The sequence below is a fragment of the Porcisia hertigi genome, chromosome 36, assembly GCF_017918235.1.
Source record: "Porcisia hertigi strain C119 chromosome 36, whole genome shotgun sequence".
Classification (NCBI taxonomy): Eukaryota; Euglenozoa; class Kinetoplastea; order Trypanosomatida; family Trypanosomatidae; genus Porcisia; species Porcisia hertigi.
Window position 1 is genome coordinate 2,407,722 of NC_090595.1, and position 27,770 is coordinate 2,435,491.

General features: G+C 56.5%; 10 protein-coding genes across 10 annotated transcripts; all 10 read left to right on the forward strand.

Annotated features, from left to right (window-relative positions):
* Positions 1-822: 822 nt before the first annotated feature.
* On the forward strand, positions 823-3,201 carry JKF63_00601 (uncharacterized protein; the record flags this gene model as incomplete). The annotated part of the gene is made up of 1 exon (XM_067896652.1): positions 823-3,201. The coding sequence occupies one exon, from the start codon at positions 823-825 to the stop codon at positions 3,199-3,201; it is 2,379 nt and encodes a 792-aa protein (XP_067752809.1).
* Positions 3,202-5,423: 2,222 nt separating this feature from the next.
* JKF63_00602 (uncharacterized protein) lies at positions 5,424-7,508 on the forward strand (the record flags this gene model as incomplete). Its single annotated transcript, XM_067896653.1, has 2 exons — positions 5,424-6,164; positions 6,201-7,508. The coding sequence occupies 2 exons, from the start codon at positions 5,424-5,426 to the stop codon at positions 7,506-7,508; spliced, it is 2,049 nt and encodes a 682-aa protein (XP_067752810.1).
* Positions 7,509-8,399: 891 nt separating this feature from the next.
* On the forward strand, positions 8,400-9,521 carry JKF63_00603 (uncharacterized protein; the record flags this gene model as incomplete). Its single annotated transcript, XM_067896654.1, has 1 exon — positions 8,400-9,521. One exon carries the CDS (start codon positions 8,400-8,402, stop codon positions 9,519-9,521), a length of 1,122 nt encoding a protein of 373 aa, XP_067752811.1.
* A 901-nt stretch (positions 9,522-10,422) lies between these two features.
* JKF63_00604 (uncharacterized protein) lies at positions 10,423-11,103 on the forward strand (the record flags this gene model as incomplete). The annotated part of the gene is made up of 1 exon (XM_067896655.1): positions 10,423-11,103. One exon carries the CDS (start codon positions 10,423-10,425, stop codon positions 11,101-11,103), a length of 681 nt encoding a protein of 226 aa, XP_067752812.1.
* A 1,243-nt stretch (positions 11,104-12,346) lies between these two features.
* Positions 12,347-13,177, forward strand: JKF63_00605 (uncharacterized protein; the record flags this gene model as incomplete). The annotated part of the gene is made up of 1 exon (XM_067896656.1): positions 12,347-13,177. One exon carries the CDS (start codon positions 12,347-12,349, stop codon positions 13,175-13,177), a length of 831 nt encoding a protein of 276 aa, XP_067752813.1.
* Positions 13,178-14,434: 1,257 nt separating this feature from the next.
* On the forward strand, positions 14,435-16,960 carry JKF63_00606 (uncharacterized protein; the record flags this gene model as incomplete). The annotated part of the gene is made up of 1 exon (XM_067896657.1): positions 14,435-16,960. One exon carries the CDS (start codon positions 14,435-14,437, stop codon positions 16,958-16,960), a length of 2,526 nt encoding a protein of 841 aa, XP_067752814.1.
* Positions 16,961-18,057: 1,097 nt separating this feature from the next.
* Positions 18,058-20,232, forward strand: JKF63_00607 (uncharacterized protein; the record flags this gene model as incomplete). Its single annotated transcript, XM_067896658.1, has 1 exon — positions 18,058-20,232. The coding sequence occupies one exon, from the start codon at positions 18,058-18,060 to the stop codon at positions 20,230-20,232; it is 2,175 nt and encodes a 724-aa protein (XP_067752815.1).
* A 1,741-nt stretch (positions 20,233-21,973) lies between these two features.
* Positions 21,974-22,810, forward strand: JKF63_00608 (uncharacterized protein; the record flags this gene model as incomplete). The annotated part of the gene is made up of 1 exon (XM_067896659.1): positions 21,974-22,810. One exon carries the CDS (start codon positions 21,974-21,976, stop codon positions 22,808-22,810), a length of 837 nt encoding a protein of 278 aa, XP_067752816.1.
* Positions 22,811-23,481: 671 nt separating this feature from the next.
* Positions 23,482-25,725, forward strand: JKF63_00609 (uncharacterized protein; the record flags this gene model as incomplete). Its single annotated transcript, XM_067896660.1, has 1 exon — positions 23,482-25,725. One exon carries the CDS (start codon positions 23,482-23,484, stop codon positions 25,723-25,725), a length of 2,244 nt encoding a protein of 747 aa, XP_067752817.1.
* Positions 25,726-26,566: 841 nt separating this feature from the next.
* Positions 26,567-26,983, forward strand: JKF63_00610 (uncharacterized protein; the record flags this gene model as incomplete). The annotated part of the gene is made up of 1 exon (XM_067896661.1): positions 26,567-26,983. One exon carries the CDS (start codon positions 26,567-26,569, stop codon positions 26,981-26,983), a length of 417 nt encoding a protein of 138 aa, XP_067752818.1.
* Between the last annotated feature and the right edge of the window lie 787 nt (positions 26,984-27,770).

Here is a 27,770-nt window from a genome sequence, read left to right on the forward strand (position 1 = left end):
GCCCTGTTGCTCACATTTCACTTTATGTGTCTGACTTAACCCACCACTGTGCCGGCCTGCCCTTTGCGCCATATCGCCTCACCCTTCACGGGAAATGCCCGCGTGACGGCTCTGCACTGTTTTACTCCGCTGTCGCTTTCTATTGGCTGAGACGAAAAGAAAATTGCCAGAGATATGTGTGGCAGCATCTTTTTTTTTCTGTTCATTGCTTCCTTTGCCCTTTCACATGTACATGCCTCCTCAGTTGCTGACACCTGTCCACCCCTCCCCTCCTTTCCCTCCTCCGTCTCTCTCTCTACCTCCCTCTCCTCCCCCCACTATTCCCCCTTTACCACCGAAAAAAAAGAAAAGTGAGATTCCGCTTCTCGAATTTCGTTCGCATTCTTTCTTTCTTTTTTGATCTGTTGCTCTGCGCTACACCTGTGTACATCGAGCTGCTTCTCGTAGCGGAGACCCGTGTATACCGTCTGCGTGTGTGCGTGAGCGGATTTTCTTGTCGCTTCGCGACAATCTCCAGAATACATACACACACACGCGCGGGTGTGTGTGTGGAAGTCACGATATTGACAAAAGCAAAACAGCTAAAAAAACACCAAGAAAACTCCCATAACATAGCGTCGAAGGCAAAGTAAAAGAAGAAAGCCCTACAGACCAGTCATTTTTCAGAAAATATAGTAGCTGTCTCCGTGGTGTGTTCACAGTGGCCAGACATACATTGTGTCTTCTTCTCCTCCCCCTCCTCTCTATCTTTAGCCCTGTTGAGCATTGTCGCTTCATTCCTTTAAACAGCTCCTTGCCTCTTGTCGGCACAACGGTGTAAGCATGGCGGACTACAGATTTTTCCGTTTGGCACTGGTGGCGCTGTTGCTGCTGAGCTCGGTCACGGTATCGGCTGATAATGACCGCGGTAGCCCCATCGCATTCCAGGCAGAAGTGTCCAAAATGCTCGACATTTTGGTCAACTCTCTTTACACTAACCGCGCCGTTTTCTTGCGTGAGCTGATCTCAAACGGTAGCGATGCACTCGACAAGATTCGCGTGCTCTATCTCACCTCTCCCAAGGAGCCCCTTACGAAGGATGGCGAGGCCCCGACGATGGACCTCCGCATCTCTTTCGACAGGGAGAAAAGCGAACTCATTTTGCGTGACGGCGGTGTCGGCATGACGAAGGACGAACTCGCGAAGCACCTGGGGTCTCTCGGTACATCCGGCACCAAACACTTCCTCGAAAAGCTACAGGAGAACAGCGGCACTCTCGGTGGCGATCAGAATAACCTCATTGGTCAGTTTGGCGTCGGTTTTTACTCCGTCTTCCTCGTCGGCGACCGTGTGCGTGTTGCGTCTAAAAGCGACGACGGCGATGGGCAGTATGTCTGGGAGTCTAAGGGAGATGGTCAATACTTTTTGTATCCCGACCCGCGCGGTAACACGCTCGGCCGTGGAACGGAGATAACCATCGAGTTGAAGCCGGACGCTGAGCAGTTCCTGTCCGCTGAGACGATAAAGAAGACGATACACCAGTACAGCGAGTTCATCAACTTTCCCATTTACGTCCAGGAGGAGGTGGAAGTGAAGAGTACGGTGGAGACGCCGGCGCCAGACGAGGCGGAGGGCAGCCTCGATGAGAATTCGGTAGAGGAGGAGGACGCGGACAAGGCTACCAAGGTGCCGGAAGTCAAGAAAGAGATGCGCTGGACTCTGGTCAACGAGAACCGTCCGATCTGGACCCGCCCGATCGGCAACGTGACCGAGGATGAGTACAACAAGTTCTACAAGACCTTCTCTGGCGATTACCGCGACCCCTTGTACTTCAATCACTTCAAGGTGGAGGGTGAGGTAGAGTTTGACTCGATCCTTTTCGTCCCCACCACCGTGGACCCAGCAGCGTTCTCTGACGACAACTCGGTCCCCAACACGAACATCAAGCTCTACGTGCGCCGTGTCTTTATCACGGATGAGTTCCGCGACTTGCTGCCACGGTACCTGAACTTTGTCAAGGGTATTGTGGACAGCAACGACTTGCCGCTAAACGTGTCGCGTGAGGTCCTACAGGAGAGCCGTATTCTGCGCGTGATCAAGAAGAAGCTCGTGCGAAAAGCGCTGAACATGTTCGCCGACATCGCGGCGCAAGACGAGGCCATCGCCAAGGGGAAGCAGGTGGAAAAACCGGCTCCGTCTGGACACACGCACCTCAAGAACCTAACCTACACCAAGTTTTGGGAGCTGTATGGCAAGCATATCCGCCTCGGCGTCTTGGTCGACAGCAACAACCGCAATCGTCTCACGAAGCTGTGCCGCTACAAGTCCAGTAAAAGCGAAGAAGAGTACATCGGCCTCAGTACTTACGTGGACCGGATGAAGACGGGGCAGAAGGGCATCTACTACCTCTCCGGCGACTCGGTGGAGCGAATCAAGAAGTCTCCAATGCTGGAGGACGCCATCAACCACGATGTTGAGGTGATTTTCATGACGGACGCTATTGATGAGTACGTTGTGTCGCAAGTCACCGATTTTGCTGGCAAGAAGCTCATCAACCTCGCCAAGGAAGGGGTGCAGTTCGAGGAGAGTGACGCGCGGCAGCGAGTGATTGACAAGAAACGCAAGGAGAAATACGATGCCTTCCTCAACCGTCTGCGCACGCTCTTTGGGTACTGGGAGGTCCGAAAAGTTGTCTTGACGAAGCGCATCACGAAGGAGGCGTTCATAGTGTCCTCCGGCGAGAACCAAATCACGGCGCGCCTGGCAAACATCATGCGTGGCCAGTCCATGGCCCTTGCGGATGATCATACGAGTGCCGAGCGTGTGTTGGAGGTGAACTATCGCCATCCACTGGTGGATGAGATGTTCAAGCGCTTCACCGTGGACGAGAAGGACCAGGTGGCGAAGGACATTGCATGGGTGCTGTACGATACTGCGAACTTGCAGGCCGAGTTCCCGGTAGCGGATGTGGCAGCTTACTCGAAGCGCATTAGCCGTCTGCTTCGCAGCAGCGTCGACCTCAACGCAGACGACTCCCTGTTGCCGCCAGACGACGCTGAATACATTGTTTCAAACGCGGAGGCTGCAGAGGAGGGGGAGAATGGGGAGGAGATGCAAGAGGGGGAGGAGAAGCCGAAGGAGGAGATGCAAGAGGGGGAGGAGAAACCGAAGGATCCAGATACCAACAGTGAGGCTAGCAACGAGGGCGAGGGTGATTTGTAGGAAGGCAGTCATCCGTCATTGCTCCCCTCCTCCCCCCTGGCACCTTTCTCTCTTGGACACATTACTACCTCCATCGTCGCTCTTGTGTCTTCCAGGATGAACACTCGTCACCACTTCCTCTCAGTGCATCCAACGACGACGGCGACAGGTCATGGAGGAATGTTTGTGCTACCTCCGCGAGTTTCTCCCCTCCCCTTTACACACACACTCACGACATACTTTTCTTCCCTATTCTATGCAATAGCAGATATGACTTTAAACTTTTTTTTTGATTCAGATGAACGGAAGGGGGAAAAAGAGGGAGAACATCACAATTACACACAATTGCAAAACGTTATTTTTGGGCTTCTACACACACTCACATACGAACACATGCACGTACACTCCCCTTATATATCTGTTCGCCTCTCGGTCTTTATCTCTCTACCGCGCGATCTATTTTTTTCGCGCTCTTTTTTCTTTTTTTGCAGTTTGATCCCCCTTCCCCCTTCCCTCCCCAGTTCGGTATGCTCAAAAAAGGGGTTGTTTTATTGTGGGAATGTGTCGACCACCAGTGTGTGTGTGTGTGTGTGTGTGTATGTGTGAGCGCGTTCTCCGCCCTCCCGCCTACGTGGGGCGGTGCCGTTGCAGTGTGAACACACGCGTCGTCGCTCCCCTGTTACGCCCTTCTGCCATGGAGTTCCTCTTCTTTTGTTTCTCCCAGCTGACTTTCATAGGAGTCCCTATGTTTTGAGCGACTCCCTTTCCTTTCGTCTTCTGTTGCTAACTCTCGTCATCTCGCCACTCGATCTCGCGTGAGTGGGCGTGCAGCCATGTCTCTACTCCGCTGTCAAGAAAGGGGCGAAGCGGGGGAGGGCAGGCGACCCTTACGTCTTCACATGTTTGTGGTGTCGGCCACACAACTGGGAAAAATCGAGTGGAGTCGTATGTGACGCATAGGCGTAGCAGAGCTAGCGAGAGAGGTCACCCTGAGGAGGTGAAAGGTGTGTGTGGAAGGAGAGGGGGAGGGCTGTAGGATAAAAGAGAATACTGGAGAGCGTGGATTCTGGTTTGCGCATGTATGCGTCTCAGATGGAACTTGTTCTTCTTTTTCTCCCTCTTCTCCCTTCCTCCGCACCCTCAAACATTGGACACTGGAACAGGGGGCAGGGCAGGTGAAAAGAGGGGGGGGGCGAAGGTTGGGTGGTTCCCAGGGGCAGACACATCATCTAAATCACAGGTGAAACTGAAAAGGAGATTAGACCAAGGAAGTGACAGACACAGACACAGAGGCATAGACAGACACTCACTCACTCTCGACCCCCTTGTCGTGTACGACGCGTGTGTGCTCCTAACATACTCTTTGCACACACATACACGCACACGCACGCATGTACGGAAACAGAAAGATTGCAGTGCGCAAGCAGGAACACGTAGAGAAGGGAGCGGGGTCCAGCGAAGAGCAATGAATACCCCAGGTGTTATTAAGCACTCGAGGTACGAGGCCCCGCACCTTTACTCTCTTTTCGTTGGTTGGTTGACTGCCATGGGAATGCGACCAGTGAGCTCCAGCCAAGTCTCTCATGGCATATCGCCCAACACAGAGGGGGGAGGACGTACCACCACCACATGCTTTACTGTATTCCTACACTAACCGTTATTCCTCCTCCCCCCCCTCCCCCGTCGTCGTCATGATGTGCGCTCATATCAAATTGTTTCACACTGCGGTCCACTTTGCTTTTTTTTTTCCGTGGCTACCTCCCTTACTGGGCTCAGAGTTTACCAGCACGCAGACGCAGATTGAGTGCGAAGCATCTCTCACAAGAGCGTGTGTGGTCATTGTTTTTCTACTCACCCAAACCCACAAGCGCGCACACACATATATATATATACAAGAGCAGCTGGTGGTCCTCACCTTTGCTACCCGTCGCCCCCCTCCGAATCCCCGTGTTTTGATTCCCTTTAGCTTTTCCTGCCCACCCTGGTTAATTGTTTACTTGCGTGCCCGTGTGTGCCTGGGGAAGTGGCCGATATCGCTTGGCCCCCCTCCCCGCCACCGGACACATCAGTGCGCTGCGAGAGGAGGCACCAAAGGTGGAGGGTGAAAAGAGCGGTAAGCAGGCTATCGTGTGCGCTTCTGCGCTTCTGCGTGTGTCAGTGGCCGTGCTAGTGCTTTAAACACACAGACACACACACACACACACCAGTGTTTGCAGTTTCCCTGTCGACCCGTTCCCAAAAGAATGCCCTCTCCTAGTACTTCTGCCACCTTGTCTGGCAAGGCGGTGGTGGTACCGAGGCTTGGCGGCCAGCTCCGGTCGTCGGAGCGTGTACTGGATCAACTGACAAGCAGTCACCTAGACCATATCGTTGCGTCACGTCGAAGCGGCGATGTCGTGTCACGGGACTCCCTTGCCGCCCTATACTCACTCGCGACAAAACTCCACTCTCCTGCTTTGCGCTTCACCTCGAACGCCATCGAGACGCGTAAAGAACGCCACATTACGACGGAGCAGGTGTGGGGTCAGCTGAACATGCTGATGAGGCCGGTGCTTCGGCAGCTGGAGAATAATGTTCGCCGCGCAGAGAAGCTTTACGGCGGTAGCGGCGCAGGTGTTTCAGCGAGGAAGGTGCGCCAGAAGAAGGCCCCTGAGATGAAGGTGCCCTCAAGCGAGGATGTGGGTGACGCTAGCGCAGACGACAACCTGGGCGGCGACGCCACGCGGAAGGACATTGCGTCTACCCGAACTTCGGAGCTAGATGAGAGTGACTTGGATGAGGAGATCGAAGCTCTGCTGGCAAATCAGGCGGCTAAGCGAAAGTCTCGGAAGGGGGCGAGAGAGGGGGGTGGTGACGGTGCCGGTGATACGTGGCGCTACGCCTTCGGCAAAGATACGGTCGGCGAGGAGGACGAGGACGACTGGGACGGCGAGGACTCTGACCAGGGCACGTCGCGCCGCCGCCGCCGTCAGGAGGCTGAAGAGGAGGCCGAAGACAACGAGGGCTACATGGATTTTGAGGAGGAGGGGGGGCCGGTTTTGCCGCACGGGCGCGCACGGGATCGCAGCATGCGGGTCATGGCGGACACCGAGGATGAGGAAGACGGCGACGCCGAGGATGGCGCAGAGGTCGAGGAGGAGCTGGTCGCGCTACGTGAGCTGTACGGTGACGACTTTGAGGACGACGGGCACGGCTTGTTTGGGGGGGAAGAAGAGGACCCCGATTTGCTGGCAGACACCGAACTCGACGATCCAGCCAACGGAGCGGCCGGCGATGCGTACAACGAGCGGGACGGGACGTACTTTGGCAAGGGTGACATCCTCCATGACGAGGCCGGCGACTTCGAAGACGATTACAACCGCCACAGCGGCCTTGCCGGGTACGGTAGCGCTGAGGGCGACGGCGACACCGGTGCTGTCCCGCAGGGTGAAGAGGGGATGGATGAGGAGCTGCTCGCTGCCCTGGAGGACCCAAATTTATCTGAGCTGCAGAAGGAGCGCCTACGTGAGCGGCATATGGTGCGCAACTTGGAGGAGAAGCGTCTTTTTTCCACAGACTGGAGCATGGTGGGAGAGACGGCCGCCAGCAAGCGCCCGCGTGACGCACTGTTGGAGGTGGACAACCTGGAGTTCGAGTACGGCATGAAGGCGACACCGGTTATCACAGAGGCGTTTACGGCCAAACTGGAGGACCGCATCAGGCAGCGCATCCAGGATGAGAACTATGACGATGTGAAACGCAAGGCGACCCTGTCGACGGAGGCTGATATTGCCCACCTGAAGTTCGACCCTGCGCTCGATGCACAGAAGTCGAAGATGTCGCTGATGGATCTTTACGAAAAAGATTTTCTGGAGAAGCAGCGGCTTGCAGAGGAGGCGGCGGGTGGCCCTGACGCGCCAAGCGCCGAGCCCCTCACGGAGATCGAGAAGGACGAGCTGCGGGCGGTTCAGATGTGGCAGCGCTTGGCGCAGCACCTCGATGCCCTGAGCAACTTCCACTACACACCGAAGCCCGTGCAGCAAGACCTCGAGGCACGCGTGCGCGCGGTGGAGCACCAGGCACCTGCCGTGGTGATGGAGAATGTGGGCAATTTTGCCACAACGCGTGAGAATGCGCTGGCCCCGCAAGACCTTTACCGCGGATCCTCACACCGCTTCGCTGACGTGGGCACTGATGAGCTGACGCCGAAGGAGCGCCACGCCTTGCGGCGCTCAAAAAAGGAGGCCGGAGGAAAGGACAAGAAGCGCAAGGGGGCCCGAGAAAAGCAGCGTGCGGACGCACGCAAGCAAAAGCAGCAGTCGACGGTGCAGGCGGCTGGAGAGAAGTAGTGGTGGTAAGCCACTGGGCGGAGGGGCGACGTTTGACCCGCGTGACCGCCGTAGGGTTGATGCACTTTCGCAGTGGTTTCTTCGATTCCCATGGTGCCGGGATAGGGGAGGGGGGGAGGGAGCGCATATCTCTCGAGATGTATGCGCTTATTTCACACACACACACACATATATTTATATATATATATGTGCGCTAACTACTTTGACCATTAAGCTGCTGTCCCCCCTCGCGCCTGGTCGCACGTGCCCCTCACACGGGTCCATACTGGAGAAAGGGAGATACTGAACTCCCTTGTCTATTCTGTATGTGCATACGTGTCCGTGCGTGCGTCTGTGTACGAGTGGGCATCACTCGAGCGTATAATGATCTGTTAATGGACCTTGACCTCATTCTCTCTCCCCTTTTCACACACACACACACACGCTGACGTACATGACGTACATGACGCATCCTGTCACATTTCTCCGCCTCTGTGTATTCCTGCTTGCGTTCCTGGCGGCGTGTATGCATGAACAGGGTGACTTTTTTGAGTTGCCCCCCCCTAACACTCCTCACTGTGGTCAGCGTTCGGAAGCCACGCGTGGATGAGTGACGGCGAGGATGGTAACCGCTGTGCGGATACTCTCTTCCCCCAGCACAGACAGGCGTTTACACATCCGCACTGCCAGCAGTTTCTTTGCACTTCCCTTCGTGTGTGTGTGTGTGTTTTTTTTGCCTGGACGGTGCTATCTCGAACTGGATCAACGACCTGCGAGGTGTCCTCGCCCCACCTCGCCCCCCTCTTGTTGTTATTGGTGTTTTCTTCTCCTCCCCCTTCTTTCCTATCAAAAGACTGCGCTCTTGAAATTCTCTGCGCTCTCCTACACCCTCCGCACTTCTTTCCAACGAAGATGCCGTCCTTTCAGATGCACCCCGGTTTTGCGGGGCAGAGCATCCGCACGAATCCCTGGAAACCGACACAGCTCATCATCTCTGCCTCTCAGCACTTTGGCATTGTGGGCTCTGGCAAGGTTTACATTGTCGATGCCACCCCAGCATTTCAAGCCGGCTCACCTGTCCCTCTCATTGGGTGCTGGGGAACCCCCGACGGCGTCTTTGACGCATGCTTCAGTGAGATCGATCAGAACATCGTAGTGACCGCCTGCGGTGATGGCGTGAGGGTGTACAACTTAGCGACGAGTCTCAATCGGGATGGCGCCATGCCGCTTGTGCACAATACTGAGCACCAGGGAGAGGTCTCGTGCGTCGCTTGGAACTCAGGCCGCCGCGACAGTTTCTACTCCGCCAGCTGGGACACCACCATCAAGATGTACAGCGCTGTGAAACCGGAGGTCTCGATGGTGACGATGCAGGAGCACTTCAAAGAGGTGTACGAGGTCGCCACGACGGCGCACAGTCCGTCTTCGATCTTATCCTGCTCCGGCGACGGCTCATGGAAGCTGTGGGACACCCGATCCCCGCAACGGTCAGTCTTGACGCAAATGGCACATCAAAATCAAATTGTCCTCTCCATCGACTTTTGCAAACGTGATCCGAACATATTCGCCAGTGGCGGCGTGGACCGCACCGTCCGCGTTTGGGACGCTCGCCGGCCAAACCAGCCGCTGGCATCCTTCCCCGGCCATGATCAAGCGTGCCGCCGCGTTCGGTTCTCAACCCACAACCCGTCTATGCTCGCTTCCAGTGGCTACGACATGCGTGTCTGCGTGTGGGATCTCTCGAAGCCACAGCAGCCCTTGACGGCCCGTTATCAGCACCACCGGGAGTTTGTTGTGGGCCTTGAATGGTCGCAGGTCGCGCCGAACGCCCTCATTTCTACCTCATACGATGGCTCGGCCCTCTTCTGGTCTCTGGGCCAGGCGCCGACGCCATCACCTCCAGCACAGCAGTTGCCACCAGCCATGCCACCGCCGCGCGTGCCCCGACCGCGCACAAAGGTGCTGCCTGGTTTGCCACAGCCTGGTATGCCGATGCCGGTCACAACAACCTCCCCGCCGCGCTCCCCTCGGTAGGCCTCGAGAGTCTGCCGAAAAGACGGAGCAGACACGCGTGCCGCTCTTATCCCACGACTTTGGCAGGGTTCAAAGCGGCTGTGCACGTATTACGACACCCGTGTGCACGCGGCAGAGAGGGGGAGAGAGAAGAAACCAAATGGGGAGAGGGACAATAAAACAGCTAAAAGGCGCTTGCCCACACTCCTTGATTCACAACGCAAGCGTCACCGTCTGCAAGAAGCTTAACATCGAACGCCATCTCCCTTTTTTTTTCATCTCTCTGTGTGTGTGTGTGTGTGTGTGTTTGCCTGTGCAGCGCCAGCTCTGTTCTCTCGCTTTCGCTCTGTTGGTGCGGAAGGGATCAAACTCAAATCGGCCGGCACCCACCGAATGGTGGGAAAAAGCCATGGCGCAGCTTCATAGGGGGGGGGGCTCTATGCTCTCTTCCTCTTCCTCTTCCTCTCCTCCACTGTCGACGGCTAAGTAGCTATGGCGGGTGGGCTCACGAGCTTGCGTTTCACATCAAGAGTCGTGCTTCTGCAGCTGCATTGCCACTCACTCCTGCGCGACGCCTTTTCTCCCCGCTTTTTGTTTTTTTCCTTCTTTCCAGTGATTCTCTGCCTTGGTCCCCCCTTCCATTGGCATACCCAAACAAAAAACGCTGAAGAGCCGTTGCTGTCCCCACTTGGGCAGTTGAGGTGTGTGTGTGTGTGTGTGTCTCGCTGATCATCTTTTTCCTGCACTTGTTGCTTTCCTTCGAGCCCCTGTCCACACTCTCTACACGGGCGCTTCTTCACGGCTGCCCCGCTCGACCTGCTGAGTTTCGCTTCACCTATTTGCCACGTCTATCTTTCCGATAGGATTGTATCGTGGGTTGCCCCCCCCCCCCTCCCCTCTCCGCCCACGAAGTGTGTTCTCTATGCCTGCGCCAGCACTTTCGTCTGGACGCGCGCGTTCCACCGGACTCAAACGCAACAATGCGGGAAACTCCGGTTTCGCTGGCATTAATTTTGATGTGCAAGACCGCCGGTTGAATACACGGCTTTTGAACGAAGCACAACGACGCAAGGCGCAGCTGCTCGGACTGGCAACGCGCGCTGTCGCACATCAGCTGCACCGCTACACTGTGCCGCCGTCTTTTATCATGGATGAGGGGTGCAGAGGTGTGCGCCGCACTCGCAGGAGCGCAATGCATTCCAGCACAAATGCCGACGACGGGAAGGGAAAGTCTGGGACTGCCATGAACATATTGGGGGAAACCGACACTTCTTCAGGCATTGACTCACCCACAGAGTCTTCCCCGTCTCCTGACACAAACGCCTACTCGCGCTGGCTGCAGCACTGCGCCCAAGACACAACAAAGGAGGATGGTGCCAGACGATCTTCGCTGCTCCCGCCTCTCTCGCCTAGAAGACGCAGCGAGCTCACTGACTCAGGGCTATCGCTACCGCTGTCGGCATCGTACGAGGAATGGCTCTCAGCTGGCTGTCCCGTCGGACCGTGGTCTGCGCTATTGGAGGAAGAGTTGTACGCGCCAGCGGAGGCGGAGCAGGCCTTCCTCTGCGCCAAGTACGATACCCATGTGAGCCCTCGGTCATAAAAGTATATATTTTTTATCCCTTTGGCTCTCAACATTCCCCACCTTCATTTTTTTTTCTCTCTCTCTGCTGCACTCACGCATTCTTTTCTGTTTTGACCACAAGGTCAAAACAGGCGTTCGACGACATGCATCTATGCTTCAAAATGTACTGAACAATCGCTCCGCGGCACCGCTTCCAACTCCAACTTCTCGTGTATCTTTAAAAAAAAGGCCCCCCCCCCCTCCTCCTCCTCCGGAATCAACAAAGCAGAGCAACTGACATGACTCTTTTAGGACACGCACACACACACACGCAAGAATTCATTGACGAGAGAAGAAAAATATCGAGATAGAGCCCATGAAAAGGCGTCAGGTGTGACTTGGGGTGTGGGGTAGTCTTCTGTGTGACACCACACACTCTTTTAGTTTTTCTTCTACACAGTTGTGTCTTCACAGCTCTGTTGTTTCGAGAGGCGTATGTGCATACACATGTGTGTGTATACATACATCTCCTCCACATTCGCTTTCTTCATCCCTTGCACTACAACTGGTTGCTGTACGGTTCCTGGGGTGCGTGCACGTGCGTGGAAGTCTCCCTTTCTGCTGTCTGTATATATATATATATATATATGCGCGCGCACGTGTGTGTGCGTGATCCTCTGTGGGTCCTTTTTTCTGTCTTATCGCTGTGTTTTCTCGGTGTGTGTGTGTGTGTGTGTGTGGGGGGTCTTATTGATTCGCGCTGCCGGTGTTGTTGTTCGCGTCGCCGCCGCCGTCGCCGCCACACATGCACGTGGATGTACAAGTGTATATGTCCTTTGTGTTCTGCGAAGCGCCATTGCACCTCTCCCAACTGCTGTGCAGAGAAAGAAAAGGGGGTTGTGTTCGCGTCGCTGCGCTATTTGATAAGAAACAGACGAGGACACTAACGGTGTTGCCAGAAACCGTGCGGAGTGAGTCCACAGACGTAGCAACTGATCTATCGTGCTGGTCTCTGTAATGCTTCTTTCGCTTGACTGGTGTTCCTATTCCCAAGTGCATGAGGACATCCTCGAAAAAACAACAACTACTCTACACCTGCACCCCGATAGACAGATGCATTCTCTCCTTTGCTTTTAGGGGAACACACACGAACAAACACGAACCGCAGCACCGCCATCGTAGTCACCCCTTCCATTTCTTCACATACACGTCATAACTAACGGATAAAGCAGAAACACACACACACCCCACACACACGCGCGCATCGTTTGGGCACTCAATCATGTTGCGTTTCTCTCACCTTCGCCTTGCTGTGTTTTCGGACAAGAAAGCGTTCATGGAGAGCGTCAAGACCCTTCGATACCGCACCGAGGCACCTATATCAGACTGCAGTGCTGCTCTGAAGGAAACAGAGGGGGACATGGATGCGGCTATGGAAGTGCTGCGCAAGCGGGGAGCGGCCCAGGCGATGAAGAAGGGCGATCGCGTGACGGAGCACGGCTTCGTTGTAAGCTGTGTCGGATCGACCCCAGCGAGCGGTGCTGCCATCATAACCATGTGTAGCGAAACCGACTTCGCAGCCCGTAATGAGCACTTCCAGAAGACATGTATGCAGGCGCGTTATCAACTGTGCCAACTCATGGACGCAACAGGCGGTGCTATTCTTGAAAGCCCCGAGGTGGCTGTCCAGCAGTTGAGCGACGTTATGGCAAATGACCTGCGTGCAGCCATTGCAGTACTCGGTGAAAACATGCGAGTGCGCAGCATCACACCACTCGTACCGGCACCGCATGTGTCCGAGCGTCTTCTCATTGGGAGTTACACGCATGGTACCTTGAGCTTCGACAACGTCGGTCGCATTGCGGGGCTCGTGGCTGTGAGTCAAGTGCGTGAAGGAGAGGTAATTCCCATGGATGTGCTGACCTCTGTCGGTCGCCATTTCGTGGCGACCTCGGGCGCTGAGGGTAACTACGCACACCAGAACTTCTTCGGTAGTGAGACGGAGACAGTGGGTAAGTGGCTGAAGCAGCACGGCCTCAAGTTTAGCTGCAGCCTCGTGCTGGAGTTTGGGAAAGAGCCGGTGGTGCACACCGCACCTGAGCCGCACAAGTAAGAAGAAACGCGAAACGCAAGGAGGGAGGAGATGCCAGAGCGAGATGTGACGCCTCGGCTGTTGTGTTTTTAGCGCTGATATCCTCCTTGATTTTTTATCCCGGTGGTCCCCCTGCAGCCACTCACTCTTGCTTCCCATATCCACCACCTGTTGGACTTTTTTTCTCACACATTTTTTTCTATTGCTCACGCGCCTGCATCAGAGTTTCGCTACTATTGTTGCTCTACTGTTGATCCGCCGCACGCACCACGGGCTTTCGCGGTTTATCGGATCACGTTGTTCTCGACGTGGGGATGTCTGTCATCGCTGTGGTTGCAGGAACGCAGAAAACGTGGAGATGGGGAGGGGGGTACCCCCTTCCCGTTCTCGGTTCGTGGGCGAGGTCAGGGAGACCGCAGAGGCGCCTAAAGAGGGTGACTGGAATAAACGGTGAGCAGGGGAGTGGACTCCTCTTTTCTTTCGTGATGGCCCCTCCCCCTCCCCCTTCCCCATGCACTGCTTACGTAACCCTGTCGCGGGCTGTCCGGCAATGCTGCTTCTGTCAAGGTGGTGGCGGCTTTGTCACCCACAGCATCTCTTCCCCCCCTTTTTTTGTGCGTACTGCCAATGGGGGGGGGAGGAGGAGGGGGAGGCATTGCGTTTGAATCATGGGATTAGAGAGTGAGAGTGTGTGTGTGTGTCTGTCTGTGTGTGCCTTTTTTCCTCATGATCTCCACCTTCCTCAACACCCCCCCGCCCATTTTCACTACTCGGAAACCATGTTGGTTCCTCACCTCTCCTTTAACACACTCGTTGGCATGGTACAGTGGCGGCGGGCCCCGTAATTAGCGCTGGGTTACACACCAACACACGTACTCGGCCATCACCGAGAGGTTATCTGATGCGAGTCTGTTTTGACTCTCAATTTCTTGACTCCCATTTTTGTTGTAGCGTAGAGGAAGCACAGGCAAGTGGACTTATCGATAAACTTGCTGGCGAAGCTGTGCGAGCAACTCTTCCACCCCCGGTATGTTTGAGTGCAGGTGCGCCTGCACAACGCTGAGGGAGCACGTTCACAAAGCAACACCATCGCTCTGTGGCGCCACTTTAGTGTATCAAACAGAGGATCCTGTGCGTGCACACTTGGTCTGTTCATAGAGTGGGAGGGCACGGGAGGGAGGGGGGGGATCGGAAAGAAAGACAGCGTCAGTAAAAGGGGACCCCTCCTCGCACACACACACACACACACACACACACGTTGTTGGGACGTTACACGCCATGACGTCTGTAATTGCACCTGCTGTTCTCTCCTTCAAGCGCAAGATCGTCACCAAAACTGCTTCTGCCGCACATGGATGTCTTCTCGTCTATCCGGTAGGCAAGAAGTCGAAGCAGCGTGTTGCCGTCGGGGACAGCACAGGTCTCTTCAAGGTCTTCTCTGTCGGCAAGCGTCTGGAGCCGGTGGTCTCTTTCGAGACGTCGGAGACGGTCCTGCAAACGGGCGATGGCGGCGCCGAGAGGAAGAGGGCCATAACTGCCGCCACGCTTTTTTCGGACCAGCTTTTCTACGTTCAGGGCAGCGTCCTCCACGCGTACTCGCGCAAGGGAAAACCATTCTTCACCGTAGACACGAATGTAACCGAGAGGGTGCACTCGCTGGCCATTGACACCCCCTTCATCTTCTTAGCGGGCGACTTCACGGTCACTATGATGTGCGAGACGACGGAGGTCGGCTTTTTCTTGTCCCCCGATCGCGTGAACGACATGTGCGTATACGTGGTTCCCAGCGCCATGGTGCGCGACGGCGAGCGCCTCTTGGGCGACTACGTGAGTTGCCTGGCCTGCAATGATCGCGTGCTGCGGCTGGTGCAGGCGAACAAACTAGTTGAGGAGGTTAGCTGCGAGGCCGCCCTCACCGCCGTCATCTACCACAGCGCACCGCGGCTAATCTTTTACGGCACTCAGTCGGGCTCCATTGGTGTCATGGCCGTGGTGGAGACTGGGGGTCTGCACAAGGTCGGTGCCCACATGCCAGGCCGCCCCGAGGGCACGGTCACCTGCCTTGGTTTGGCTGATGTGAACGCGGATGGACAGGATGAGCTTCTTGTTGGGTACGACGATGGCACGGTTCGTGTGTTTATCGTGAGCTTGAGTCACTCCATCGGGTTTACCGGCATCGACGCCGTGCAGCTCACCCCGGCCTGGGCAGGCACTGCCGAAGAGCGGGTGATGAGTGTCGCTGGCGGCATCATCACACATACGGCAGCGCAGCCAGACGTTCTCGTGCACACGTTCAGTGGGCAAGTGATTGCCTTCACTCTGGATACAGATGGTGTCAAGGAGGATGCTCAGACCGCTGCTGCCGAGGGAGCAGCCAAACGGGACGCACTGAGTGGGAAACAGCAGGACACCCAAGGCGAAATCGAGCAACTGCGGGCACTCATTGCGCAACGCACCAGAGAACTACGCGAGGCCCCGGCACCGCATGCGGTGGTGGAGGCGCGGGGGCTGACAGTGAGCCCTAGTTTTAGCATGTCCATTACCCTCACTCCAGTGGAGGGGATGCCGATGCTGTCGCTAGTCGTCTCTGCCGATGCACCGCTGGATGGAATGCTGATCCAGTTCAATGCAGAGCTGATTTTCGTGTCGACCGACTACGCGACTGTAAACACACGGTTTCTGGGACGCTGTGAGGGCACCTCGACGTCTCCGTCTTTGCAGAGCACCACTCTAGTGATAGGGTCATCGGCCGCTATTGCCACCGTCACACCTGCGCAGCGAGGCAGCAGGCGCCTCGAGATACGCATGTGGGTGGACGAGGGCGTGGCCGACACACTCTGCGCCACCGTTTACAGCGCTCAGCCACCGCGGACAGCGCAGATCAAGTACATCCCCATATGCGCTCTTCCTCTGTACGAGCGCGTTGCGAATGGGGATACTTCGCTGCTCTCAAGCGATGTGACGCAGCCCATGTCACGCATGATCGTGCTGGGGGATTTCCAGGGCCACGATGCTCTCGTGTGGCTGGGGCAGCTCGTGCCCGGCATGGCGGACATCCCGCGCCGCGCAGAGGAGCACCAGCGCTTTGTCTTCACGACCCGCTTCTTGAGCTCCGTGCTAATTGTCGACATTGAGAACGCCCAAGACGGTGCCAGTGGCAGTCGCGTCATCTTCAGCTGTAATTCTCTCGTCACGCTTGCTACTGTTAAGCGGCACATTGTGCAGGCTTGTGCGGAGCGAGGCCTTAACGTCAGCACACGTGAGAACATTCTTTGCCAAACAGTTCTCCACCAACTGCAGCAGCTGTACCCGCTCATGTCACGTCTGTCGAGCAGCCAGCGACGTTTGCAGCTGCTACAAGGGCTGCGTGAGTTGCAAGGGGTCGAGACCGATCTCGGTTTCCTTCCTCACCGCTTCCAGGAGGTCCTGGCCTCCGCAGAGGAGGTGGAGACGGAAGCGGAGGCAGAGGTACATCAAGCGGGATACCTGAAGCGGGCCGTTGCCGCCTTGTACCGCAGTTTTGTGTATTTCAAGGGCCACGCCCCTCCCTTCAACGAGGCTATCCGAGTGCGACTCGAGGCAGCATCGTGCGGCCTGAGTTTTAACCCAGCCGAGCTCGAGAAGGTCATGTATCCGGGTGACACACCGCTCCAGGAGGCAGCCGCTGTGGAGATGGCGGCCACATCCACGACTGCGCCTACAGCCATAAAACCAGCTGCACCTGCAGCACCGCCGACTCTTTTGAATGATGATGGCATGGGAGGTTCTAGCGCTGTGGGGCCGACGGTGAAGAGTTCCTACTAGGCGTCTCAATTATATCATATCTTCGCTCTCCATGCACGCCCGGGGGCTCGGAGGACATCACACTGCCGGGCATGATCACCCCGTATCCTTGGTTGCCTAAATCCACCCTCAAAGCGCGGAGCGCCGGTTTCTTATCACATGGGGGGGGTGTGGGTGTGTGGGTGGGTGAGAATAAGGGGGTCTGCGAGGGAGAATACAATGGTGCAATAAAAATTCAGTTTGTATGGTGTGTGTGCGCGCCGGAGCACATTTTTCGTGTGGGCTCACAACGCGTTGCCCTCCCCTCTCTCTTTTTTTTCCTTGCGTCCTGCTCTCCATGTTGCATCTGATTGCGCTTCCTGCAAGTGTGTCTGCGATTACAGGTGCCTCCAGTGCCCCCCCATGTTTTTCCCTCCATTTTTTTTCCGCACAACACTAGCGAAACACAACAGAGCACACAACTATGACATATTGCGCATCATGCGGCATGCGCTGTCTTGTGCTCATCGATGTGAGTAAAGGGAACATACCGAGGCCAGCCTATCGACAGCTTGGAGTGCATATGTGCTCTTTCTTGGACAGCTCTCAGGAGGTCTACACTGATGCGCGACTGAGGAGAAAGGGGGGGGTGATATCACCGGGATGTGCTGATGTTCCTTTATCCCATCCCTCGATTCCCTTTACCCTAAAGTGTAATCCAACGCATATGCACACTCGCGGTTCCCTGAGGCCGTGCTAGCTCAACGGTTTATATGTGTATTTGTGTACCCCCCCCCCCCCCCCCCCCACACACACACACACACACACTCATATATATATATATATATTCCATGTGTTCTGTCTGCTCTTCTTCCTCCCCCTCTTGAGGCGCATCTCCGCACTTTCTCCTCCCGATCGCTGTCTTTGACGTTTCTATGCGGTCTTTGTTGAACGTTCTCAGCACGTCTCTCTCTTGTGCTCCTCACCGAAACACAAACTTCACGTGGACGTCTGCAACGTCGAATTTCCTCTGAGTCCCCCCCCCCCCCCACACACACACACACATATATACATGTATATACATACACACACGAATTCAGCCTCCCCTGTCACTTGCGCATTTTTATGATCGTCTCGAAATGACATCTTCGCTCGCCACCATATCCACCCTCATCCAGAGGGCTTCTCCAGAAGAAGCCTCTTTTTACTCTCTCGCCTACGTCTCGGCCTTGCAGCAATGCGCTGCCTCAGCGTATGGCCCCACGCTCAAAAGTGTGGTATCTTCAACCGCTTCGACGAGCTTCTACGGTGACGGCCTCGCCGAGTGTGTCGTGCGCTGTCGACTAGAGACGGAGCGTGAGGCGACGGAGCGTCTCACAGCCATCCTTTTGGAAGAGTCGCCGCCCACACCAATGCGTGGGCGGCAGAATAGAGACTCGTTCCCTATCCTGCTCATGACGGGCACCGACCGAGAGGGCGAGGGTTTCCGGAAGCCTTTTGGTGGGGGCCAGGGGTCTCGAGCTTCGTCTGCTGCAAGTCGGTCTAGCGGCAGGGCTTCCTCCTCAAAGGCCTCCCGTTCTCTGGGCAGGAAAGTACTCAATGGTTCCTCAGGCCATGCGATCTCGTCATCTGAGGCGTTTTCGAAAGACGGCGTGGCGGTGAGGTCATCGCCTGTTTCCGGCGCTTCTCCGTCGTTTCCTGCATTGTCATCTGCGCAGGTTTCTCAGAGAGACATGGCGGTGCTACACTTTCGCATCGGCTTGTGTCGTGCGCTCGGGTGGCCTACTCCCGTCGAGCTTCAGCTGAAGGGCGACAGAGGAGCTTCAGCAGGCAGCCGCACTAACGTGCTGGCAGAAGAGGGTGGCGGGGCGAGCGAGCTGCTGACGCAACTGGTAGACTCGCTGCATTCTCGGTACAGCTACGCAAACGCCCTCAGAGGCGAGCGTACGACAGATCCGGGTGCCGCTTTGACAACCAGCATTGCCCCAGCGGACGGCGACGTTCACATGTTCATGCACTTGCCAGACACGGAGCTCCGCCAGAGTATCATCTTAGATTGGGTGGAGGATATTTTCGTCTTTGCCCACTATCAAGGGTTCACGACGGAGCAGACGCAGTGCGTGCTGCTCGACAGCCTCCTCCTCCTCGACTTGGTCGACCGGCATCCGGTAGACACGGCCGACGCAGGTGACCACGTGGCATGGGAGGATCAAGTGATAAACGTGCTTCAGGAGGTTCTGTCTGCGCAAACGTGCCTGACGGCGGCACGCGCGATCGAAACGGTACATCGCAGAGAGCCTGTCACCGTCGAGGTGCCAGACCCGGTTCAGTTAAATGAAATCATGGAGAAACAGCAAAAAACCACATCGCCGAAGGTGTTAGCGGCCCTTGAGGTGGCAAGGCAGGGCCTCCCTTGCATCTCGCAGACAGTGCTGCAGGTTGTCGAGGTGGAGGTGGAGAAGGATGTCACGCTCCGCCCCGTCTTTTCGATGTCAGAGGCAGCGATAATCGCCGAGTACATCACTCGTTCCGTCGTTATGCACAGGAGGCTGTGGGGGGTGTTGCTGGCCCCGGTGGCAGAGGAGCAGCTGTCGTCGATCTCCACCGCGGCGACAGCGGCAGCGGCAGCCCATGGGCTAGGACGTCCTTCTGTTCACCGACCCATCTGTGTTGCAATTGAAGACATCTCCCCCGTTTTCATACCGCCACTCTCAACGTTTCGCACCGATGTACTGCAAACCGCGGTGGATGCGCAGCGGCGTCTTTTCGAGGCCTTCGAGGCTGAGCGTGAACAGTTCTTCGCAGAAGACTGGCAAGCGCCCCTTCTGGCCATAGCTGCAGAGGAGCTCAGCGAGTTGCGGGTTCTGCAAGAGGCCGCAGCGCAGGCAGATGCAATGGACAAGGCTGCGGCGCTGACGGAGCAGCAGTGCGCCCGCGTCGAGCGTGCCTACGGGCTTCGACTAGAGGATGTGCTGAAGCACAACACCCGCGTTGTGCGTGGCACGCCGCCCACTGCGCTCGACCCACCTGCCGCATCCAAAGCCCCCGAGGTCACCACCGTGTCTTCGCCTGTGCGTTCCAACGCCGGCAAAACGAGGAAGAAAAACGCCTCGGGGCCGGCGATGGCGGCAGCTGCTGCTGCGCCCGCTCTCTCTGCTGACGCCGCGGCCTCGATTGTGCTTCCAACTGATGCGGCTTTCGGCCTCGCTGAAGTGGAGGCGCGTGTCGATCGTATTGCTGCCGCTGTTGAGGAGATGAACGGTGCCGGCTCCTCACAGCGTACAGGAAGCAGCAGGCACACTAGTGCTACGTGAGGAGAGGTGATCGACTGATGAGGAGGACGAGAAAGGACGCAGATTGGGCGTGGCGGGTATTTTTTTTTTTATACAAAGAAAGGCCGCCAGGGGGTTTTCCTTCTAATCGCCCAGTGCGTCTCTCTGAGTGTGCGTCTTCCCCCTCCTCTTTCTCGATATGTGCTCAGCTGTGTGTTTGTTTGCTCCACATGACGCTGGTGAAGCGGCGGGGGTGCGGGGGAAGAGAGAAAGCGAGTCCAGCTTCAGGGGGTGAGGGAGGGGGGGATAGGGCGGTGGTGGTGGTGCTGGAGTAAGACGTGGGAGCGACTGGAAGTGGGGGAGGGCTGAGACACGCGCTTCCCACAAATTAGCGTTTTCCCTCCACCGCTGGTCTTCCGCGACTATTTTTTTCCCCCTCACTTCTGTCGCATCAAAGTTTTTGGTGGTTGTTTTACCTTCACCATTTTGCACAGAAACCCATGAACACGCATGCAACTGGGGAAAAGGGAAGGAGAGTTAACGTGCGCTTCTGAGAGTAGCTCCAGAGGGAGATCTTCATTGATGTACAGTAGTCCTGCTCTGCAACTATTCTTTTTTTTAATTTTCGTACGTCTCCCTGTGTGGTGGGGAGGGACCATGTTAGGCTGCATCGCAAACTGCTGTGCCCCCACCCTCCTCTACTTGTTTTGCTGTGCCGCTCCACTGCCGCTGGGTATGAGGGAGGGGTAAGTCTGTACATGAACACGCACACATACACGTAGAGACTGGAGGTTCTATTGCACATCATTTCCCGCGACGCGCACGCCGACTTTGGGCACATGAGAGCACACGATGAACGCGCACAACTGGTGGATCTCAACTCTCCTCTGGTGCCCACGGCAGAAGGGGAGCCCGACAGGAGTGAGTGACAGAACGACGTGTACGTTGATGTAGCACTCTATACCCCCCCCCCCCTTGCAAGCTCTCATGCGCGCGCGGATGCTCGCCTTCCTGCAGTGGGGGCTGATCATCAGTTGCTCTCCGGTCTCACATGAGGCTTATCTGCGCTGTCATCTCTTTCCCACCGCCGATACTTTCTCTTCTTTCTTCACTGTCTCCGCCGTCCTCTCCAGCGGTTGCACTCATCAAACATCACTTTCACTCTCTCCGCCTCCCCCCATCGTGCCCCACTACCTTTTTTTCACAAAACGTTGGCCTCGTGTCCTCGCACAATTCGTAAAACGAAGAGGAAAGGAGTGTGACACCACCGGACTCGCATCAAGTTCTCTTCGTGTCTGTTTCTCAAGAGCGCATCGGCATCTGTTACTCTGCACCCATTCGAACATGCACAGGGTACACAACCTTCCCTCATTTTGACCTTGCTAGTCGTAGGAGGCTTTGGAAAGCCCCTCGACACCATTAGCTGTTAGTTTGTAGTATGCGCAGTAGTTGTATTAGTCATAACAGTCGTAGTAGTCTTTGCTCATCTCTCCCTCATCTGCTCGTTTGTACGTACATATATACATATACGCGTGTGTGTGTATAATCTGTATGACTAGATTTCAACAAGGCAAGGGTCTTCTTTTTGAAGTCGTCCCCCTCCCCTCTCCCCTCTCCCCTGCTTTTCTTCTGCCCATCGTGCGTGGGGGTCTCTGAGAAGTGCACAGCGCCTTATCGGCTTACGTACACGGGTTCCTCTATCCCACTAAACGTCTCCCCCCCCCGCCCCCCACCCCCTCCCTTCCCCCCATCGCGCGACCCCTTGCCATTTTCTGCTTTCTTCATGCTGCTTAGAGCGAGTGCCTCCAGCGCTTTGCGCCCCCGCGGCGCCAACCACTGTGGTGGGGCATGCATTAGTCTCTGCGGCCTCGGCTGCCCAAGGATCCAGAAGCGTTTTCTCGAGTACTGGGGCTCGGGTGTGACGGGCCGTACGCAGCCCTACGCGCAGGGTGACATGCTTCCGCGCCTTGACAACATGCGCAATGCGGTCAAAAAGGCCTCTAGCGCAGGGGCGAGTCTCACTGGCAACCCGGCCGGCATCGCCTACGATGCGTCGAACATCTTCCATGTTGAGGGTTTCAGTGCACTAGAAAAGGAGCACTACCAGTCACTACGCGGCGCTACAACACACAAGGTGGAGCCACTGCCGCCTCACATCGGCAAGGATGTGATGGCGGTGTTGAGGGACATGTCTGAGGATGCCACGTTGGAAGAGCACTGGTGGGCTCGTGTAGTGAGGGACTTCCCGTCGATGAAGAAGCCGTGCACGGCTGAGTTTAAAAGCGCTTGGGAGAAGTTCTACGCACAGGCGACCGGCGTGGCGCACGACGATGGGGCTGTCAAGGCGATAGGCAGGCCCTTCCTGCAGACGCAGATGCAGAGCAATTTTATTTCGTACGCGATGGTGTGGCGCTTGGCTGAGCGATTATGCGATGCCTTTGACACAGCACCGGGCTTGACAGTGCACGAGAGACGTGGGGGCCGTTTGGCAGTGGAGCGGGTGACGAAGCTGATGCTCGACACGATAGCTGACGAGCCGTGGGCACACCAGGAGACTACAAGTCCGCTGAACGTCGATATCTCTAACTTCCGTGCCTGGCATGAGGCCGGCAACTGGTAGGTGGAGTGTGCAGTGGTGGTTGCCCGAGGAGGAGGAGGAGGTGTAGGGGCCACCAACGATCTTAAACCAAAAGGCAGAGGGAGAAACAGTTGCGCCCCCCTCCCCCTTCCTCCATTATGTGCTGGTGCACGGGGTATTCCCGTAATACATTTATTTTCGTCCGCTTTTTTTTTCCCGTCTGTGACTGCGTGTTTGTACGTGATGTGAGCGCCACGGTGTACGTCTTTTCTGGTGAGCATCGGATTTAACCGATGCACGCTTCGTGATGGATACGGATGTGCGCGCGTATCCTCGCGAGTGGACGTGCCCGAGATCCACGATGTCTTGTTTTTCATGGCCTCTCCTCACTCGTTTGCCGCCAGGCACCGTGTTTGCAAAGGTGTGTGCATGTGTGTGTGTCAGCATCTTCGCTGCTATTTCTATGCCGTATCGAACAACAACAACAAACTTTGAACAGTATATCGACACACACACACACAGTATAGCCTCGTGCACGGGGATGGGTCTCTTCCCCTTGTTTTGTTTTTGCACTCGTTGCACGATTTCTATGCCATGCCATTTTCTTTTATACGTCTCCACCCACACTTCTCCCTCTGCATCTACCTCTGTCCGTTGTTTTCGCACCGCTACATACCACAGAATTTAGTTCGTGAGCGAGCACCAAACCAGACATGGTGCTTGGCAGAGGCCAGGGTATCTCTCAAAACCGTGGTGGCGGTCGCGGTGGTGCTGGTGGCCACAAGCCGCGCGGCGGTGCGGTAGCGGCAACCCACAAATCCACTCTCGCGCCAGTGAAGCGCTCGCTAGTGCCCGCGTTTCCAGTCATCTCTCGTGGTGGTGCCCCTGCTGCGCCGACGGCGTCGTCTGGACGTCTTTCTCACCAACAAAGGCCGCAACGCAGCCGAAGCGGACACGACGATGGTGACGATGCTCCACCTGTGGCAGTGAGTGCGCGTCGCGAACAGGCAGTAGCTCTCGAGGAAGGGAGCTGTGGGTTTATTCCACCTAGTTTGCATCAAGAGAAGCGCGGCCGCGGCTTGGATCGTGGCGGCCATGGTCGAGGCAATGGGCGCGGCGGTGGTGGCGGGCCTCGTGGGCGTGGGCGTGGGCGTGGTGACTGCTCGCACCCCCCGCGCCGCGGTGGGCATATCAAGGGTGTCTCACACGAGGACGAGAAGACGCACGCCAGCCCTGCCGAGGCCGATGTCGATTCGAACGCTGCTAAAGGCGGCAACCACACCCGTGTCATCACGACGGTCACTGCCAACGGCACGGAGCTCCCCAAAAAGCTCAACACAAAGGTCTTCATTGATGGTCTGCCGTACACGTACGCCAACGAGCCTGGCAAGCCCACGCTGGAGGATGAGGTGTTACAGTTCGCTTCGGCGTGGAAGGTTGGCAAGCCGCTGCGCCTCATTAAGAAGCCCGGGCAGGGCTTTGGCTTCCTTGTCTTTCAATCCCCCAATAGTGTGTCCACCGCCGTGCGGGTGTTGAACGGCCGAAAGTTTCTCGGCCGCGCCCTCCGCGTCGAGGAGCCAAAGCCGAAAGATTTTGAGAAGATGAACGACATTGGCGGGATGAAGGATATGGGCAAGGACAGCTTCATGCGACAGGTGCTGCTCACAGACTTGGCCAAGGTGGCACAGCCAGAGATCATCCGCGAGGTGCTGCGTGACGTGGCCCCGCAGTTGGAGAAGAAGCTGGAGGCGATTAAGATGACCTCTCAGAACCGAAAGGCCTTTCTGACCTTCGAGACGGAGGCGGAGGTGGCGCCGGCTATTACGTTTCTCGACGGCTTCCACCTTCTTGGGCGGCGAATCAGCGCCACCAAGGCTGCGGCGCCAGGCTCGCTGCCCTACTCACATGGCGGCACCGGACCCTCACGCACAGCTGGTGGCCTTGCTAGCCAGAGGACGCCTGCTGCTTCGTCCGCAGCTGGCGGGTCTGCGACTTCAGAGGCCGACAACGACGACGAGGTCATCGTTATGCCGCTGGGCTTGGAGCTGGCCAAAGCGGGTTCTGCTGCGCTTTCATCTTCCACGACTCGTCGGCGCGCACCGGCTGAGAATGCGCCGCCTGTTCCTGCCACCGGCGCCGGCAGTAACGTCACGGGGCGGACGGAGAAGTACAACCTTCTCGACGACGGCCCCAATGATATCTACGTGGGGAATGTCGGCGAGGATGTCACGGAGGCCCAACTGCGGCAGCATTTCGCACCATGTGGAGCTATTCGCAAGTGTGAAATACTCGTGCATCCGGAGACGCATCTCTCCACCGGTATCGCCCACGTCCAGTTTGCGTTGCCCGCTTACGCGGCGTACGCGCAGGAGCGCTATCACGGATCTCGCCTGCGCGGCTGTGTCCTGCGCGTAGACCGCGGTGAGACGGCGAGTGTGCCTCTTGTCGCGGAGTTACCTCCCGCGGAAGTGGAAGATGACTATGACGAGGACGCCTACATGGAGCGCTACGGGGTGAAGGACAAGGGGAGGTACTTCAAGGGCACGTCGTTGGCGGCCGAGATGGGGGCCTGCCCCGAAGCCGATGACACGGATGACACGGATGATGACATCGAGGGCGCGTTGGAGGGACGCGTCAAGGACGCCCCGAAGAGGAGCGGCAAGCGCAAGCGTGGGGACTCGAAGGCGGCGGCAGTGGAGCAGGCAGCAACCAAGCGCACGCGCGCTGAGATGCGGGCGTCAAAGGCCAAGCCAGTCACAGCCGCGGTAGCTGCCCAGGACAGCGAGGACGACGAGGAGCACTTCTTTGATGCCGACACCGTCACAGTTGCAGCTGCTGGGGCCTCCGTCAGAGGCTCGTCTCATGCTTCAGGCAAGAAGACGGCAAAAAAGGCTGTTGCTGCGGCGGCCCAAGGGCGGCTTGTTAAGGAGAAACGAAAACAAGCGAAGAAGCACTGAGCGATGCACACAGCGGGTATCTGCTCGCATTCTTGTTTATTTGTGAAAGACGAGGGGGATTGTAGCTAATCTACTTTCGCAGCGAGTAATTCGATGACATAATCGGCAATTCCGAGGAACAAGCCCGCACTCCTTCAGGAGAAAGAAAAAAACAAGGGTAGACAATGAGCGTTGAGCTCCGAAGATAAAAAAAATATATCCTGTTCACCATCAACTTTAGGAAAGTATTCCTGTCACCAGGCAATTGTGGTGACATCATCTCTCCCCGCTCACCTGTGCACACAGAGTGCTCCAGTTTCGGTTTTTGTATAGGCGGTAAGTGTGCAGGCGTGTGGGTGTGCATGTCCGGCAATCTGTGGTGCCTCCAGCTGGTCGTTTCTGCAGGGTGTGCTTCAACAGAGAGGCCACAGCACGCGTTGACGGCAGTTTTCCAAGCGCGCCACTTCGTCGCCCCCCCCCCCCTCCCCCCGTCTCTCTGCTGTATTTTTTTGCTGGTGTATGTGATTGTTCCCTCTTTAGCATCTCGAGTTCTTCTTCCCTCCAACTTCAACTTTTATCCGCTCGCTCAGCGCACATCGTTCTCTCCCCCCCCCCCTCCCTCCCTCCCCCTCGCGTTGCTCTGCGATTTGACGGCGAAGGGGTCGAGAACAGAACCAGCAACGCCGCCTCTCTGTAGAAGCCGCCACCCTTTTGCCAACTCAAGCGGTGGGAGGGGGAGGGGGGGGGGGCGCGCAGAGGGTGGGGGAGGCAAGGGCATCTCTTAGTAAGGAGATTTCCCACGTCATACACACACCGACAGATATTGAGGCACACTCGTGCCTACACTAGCGCAACCAGATCCATGTCTGGCTACTCTGTCTTTTCTCGGCGGAGGGAGCTCCCTCGCAAACCGATCATTCGACGTACTCGCAGCTGGCGCGGTATCATGCAAGTTCGCTTCAATGACAGCCGTGCAGACCGCAACAAGATCGGCAGACAGGCTTTCTTTTGGGCACCAGTGCGCATTTTCGGTTTGGGTGTGATCGCCACCTGCAGCCTCTATTACCTGATGGGACACGACAGTTTCTTACACACGCTGCTCGGCTACGAGTCGGAGATGCAGTATGAGGCACGTGTGAACCCTGTGGCGGAGGGACACTCGCAAAATTTTATGATTTTGGACAAAGACCGCGCATGGAAGTCGCCTGTGCGAAATTTGGAAAGACCGCTGCATCCCGTGCGCGAGTTTGACGTGCTGCGCGATCCCAAGTCGATTTGAGGAGTGGTCGGGGGAGAGAGAACAGATGAAGGACCCAAGGATGATTAGGTGTGTGTGTGTGTGCCCGTGTGTTCACCTCTCTGAGCTGAGGACCGAAATGGGTAACGTGATGGCACTGCACCTGTGTTGTTTTTGTTGCTCTTTGCGGGGGTGGGCTGGGGACGTCAGCGAGCTTTCGAGGACACATACACAAAAGTAGAACAACTGTGCCTGTCTGGTTTTGCGGAAGGTTACACACTTCACATGCGTTGTAACTACCCAAGCTGTGGCTTTGCGTGCGTGCGTTGCTGTTGTATGTCACCCCCTGCTGCACGCAGAGCCTCTGCCTTTGGCACTTTTCGCCATCTCCTTACTTCTTTTGTTTCTCACCGTTACTTCTCTCTTTTTTTCTCCCCTTTCTCCCTCCTCCCTCCCTTTTGATTTGCTTGTCCTCGGACGCGTATATATATATGTATACACACGTATATATTTTTGGCGATGCTCCCCCAGTGAAACACCACCGCCAATCGTGACGCTCCCCCCAAACGCTTTGTGACACTTGTCTTTGTCGCTGCCAGGCTGGTGAGGTGCACGCCACAACACATACACCTGCACAGACGTACACCCCGTTTGTGCCTTTACCGTGTCTTGCTCTTCATCTTGCCGAGCATTGACAGGAGACCTGCCGCTAGTCCATCGAAGGCCACTCCCTCTCCCCTTCCCCCCCCCCATTTGATTGACTCTCACACGAGGCTTCCGCTCAAGAGTGTGCAGGTCGCAGTTTCGATAGCGGGATCTCTGTTGTGCC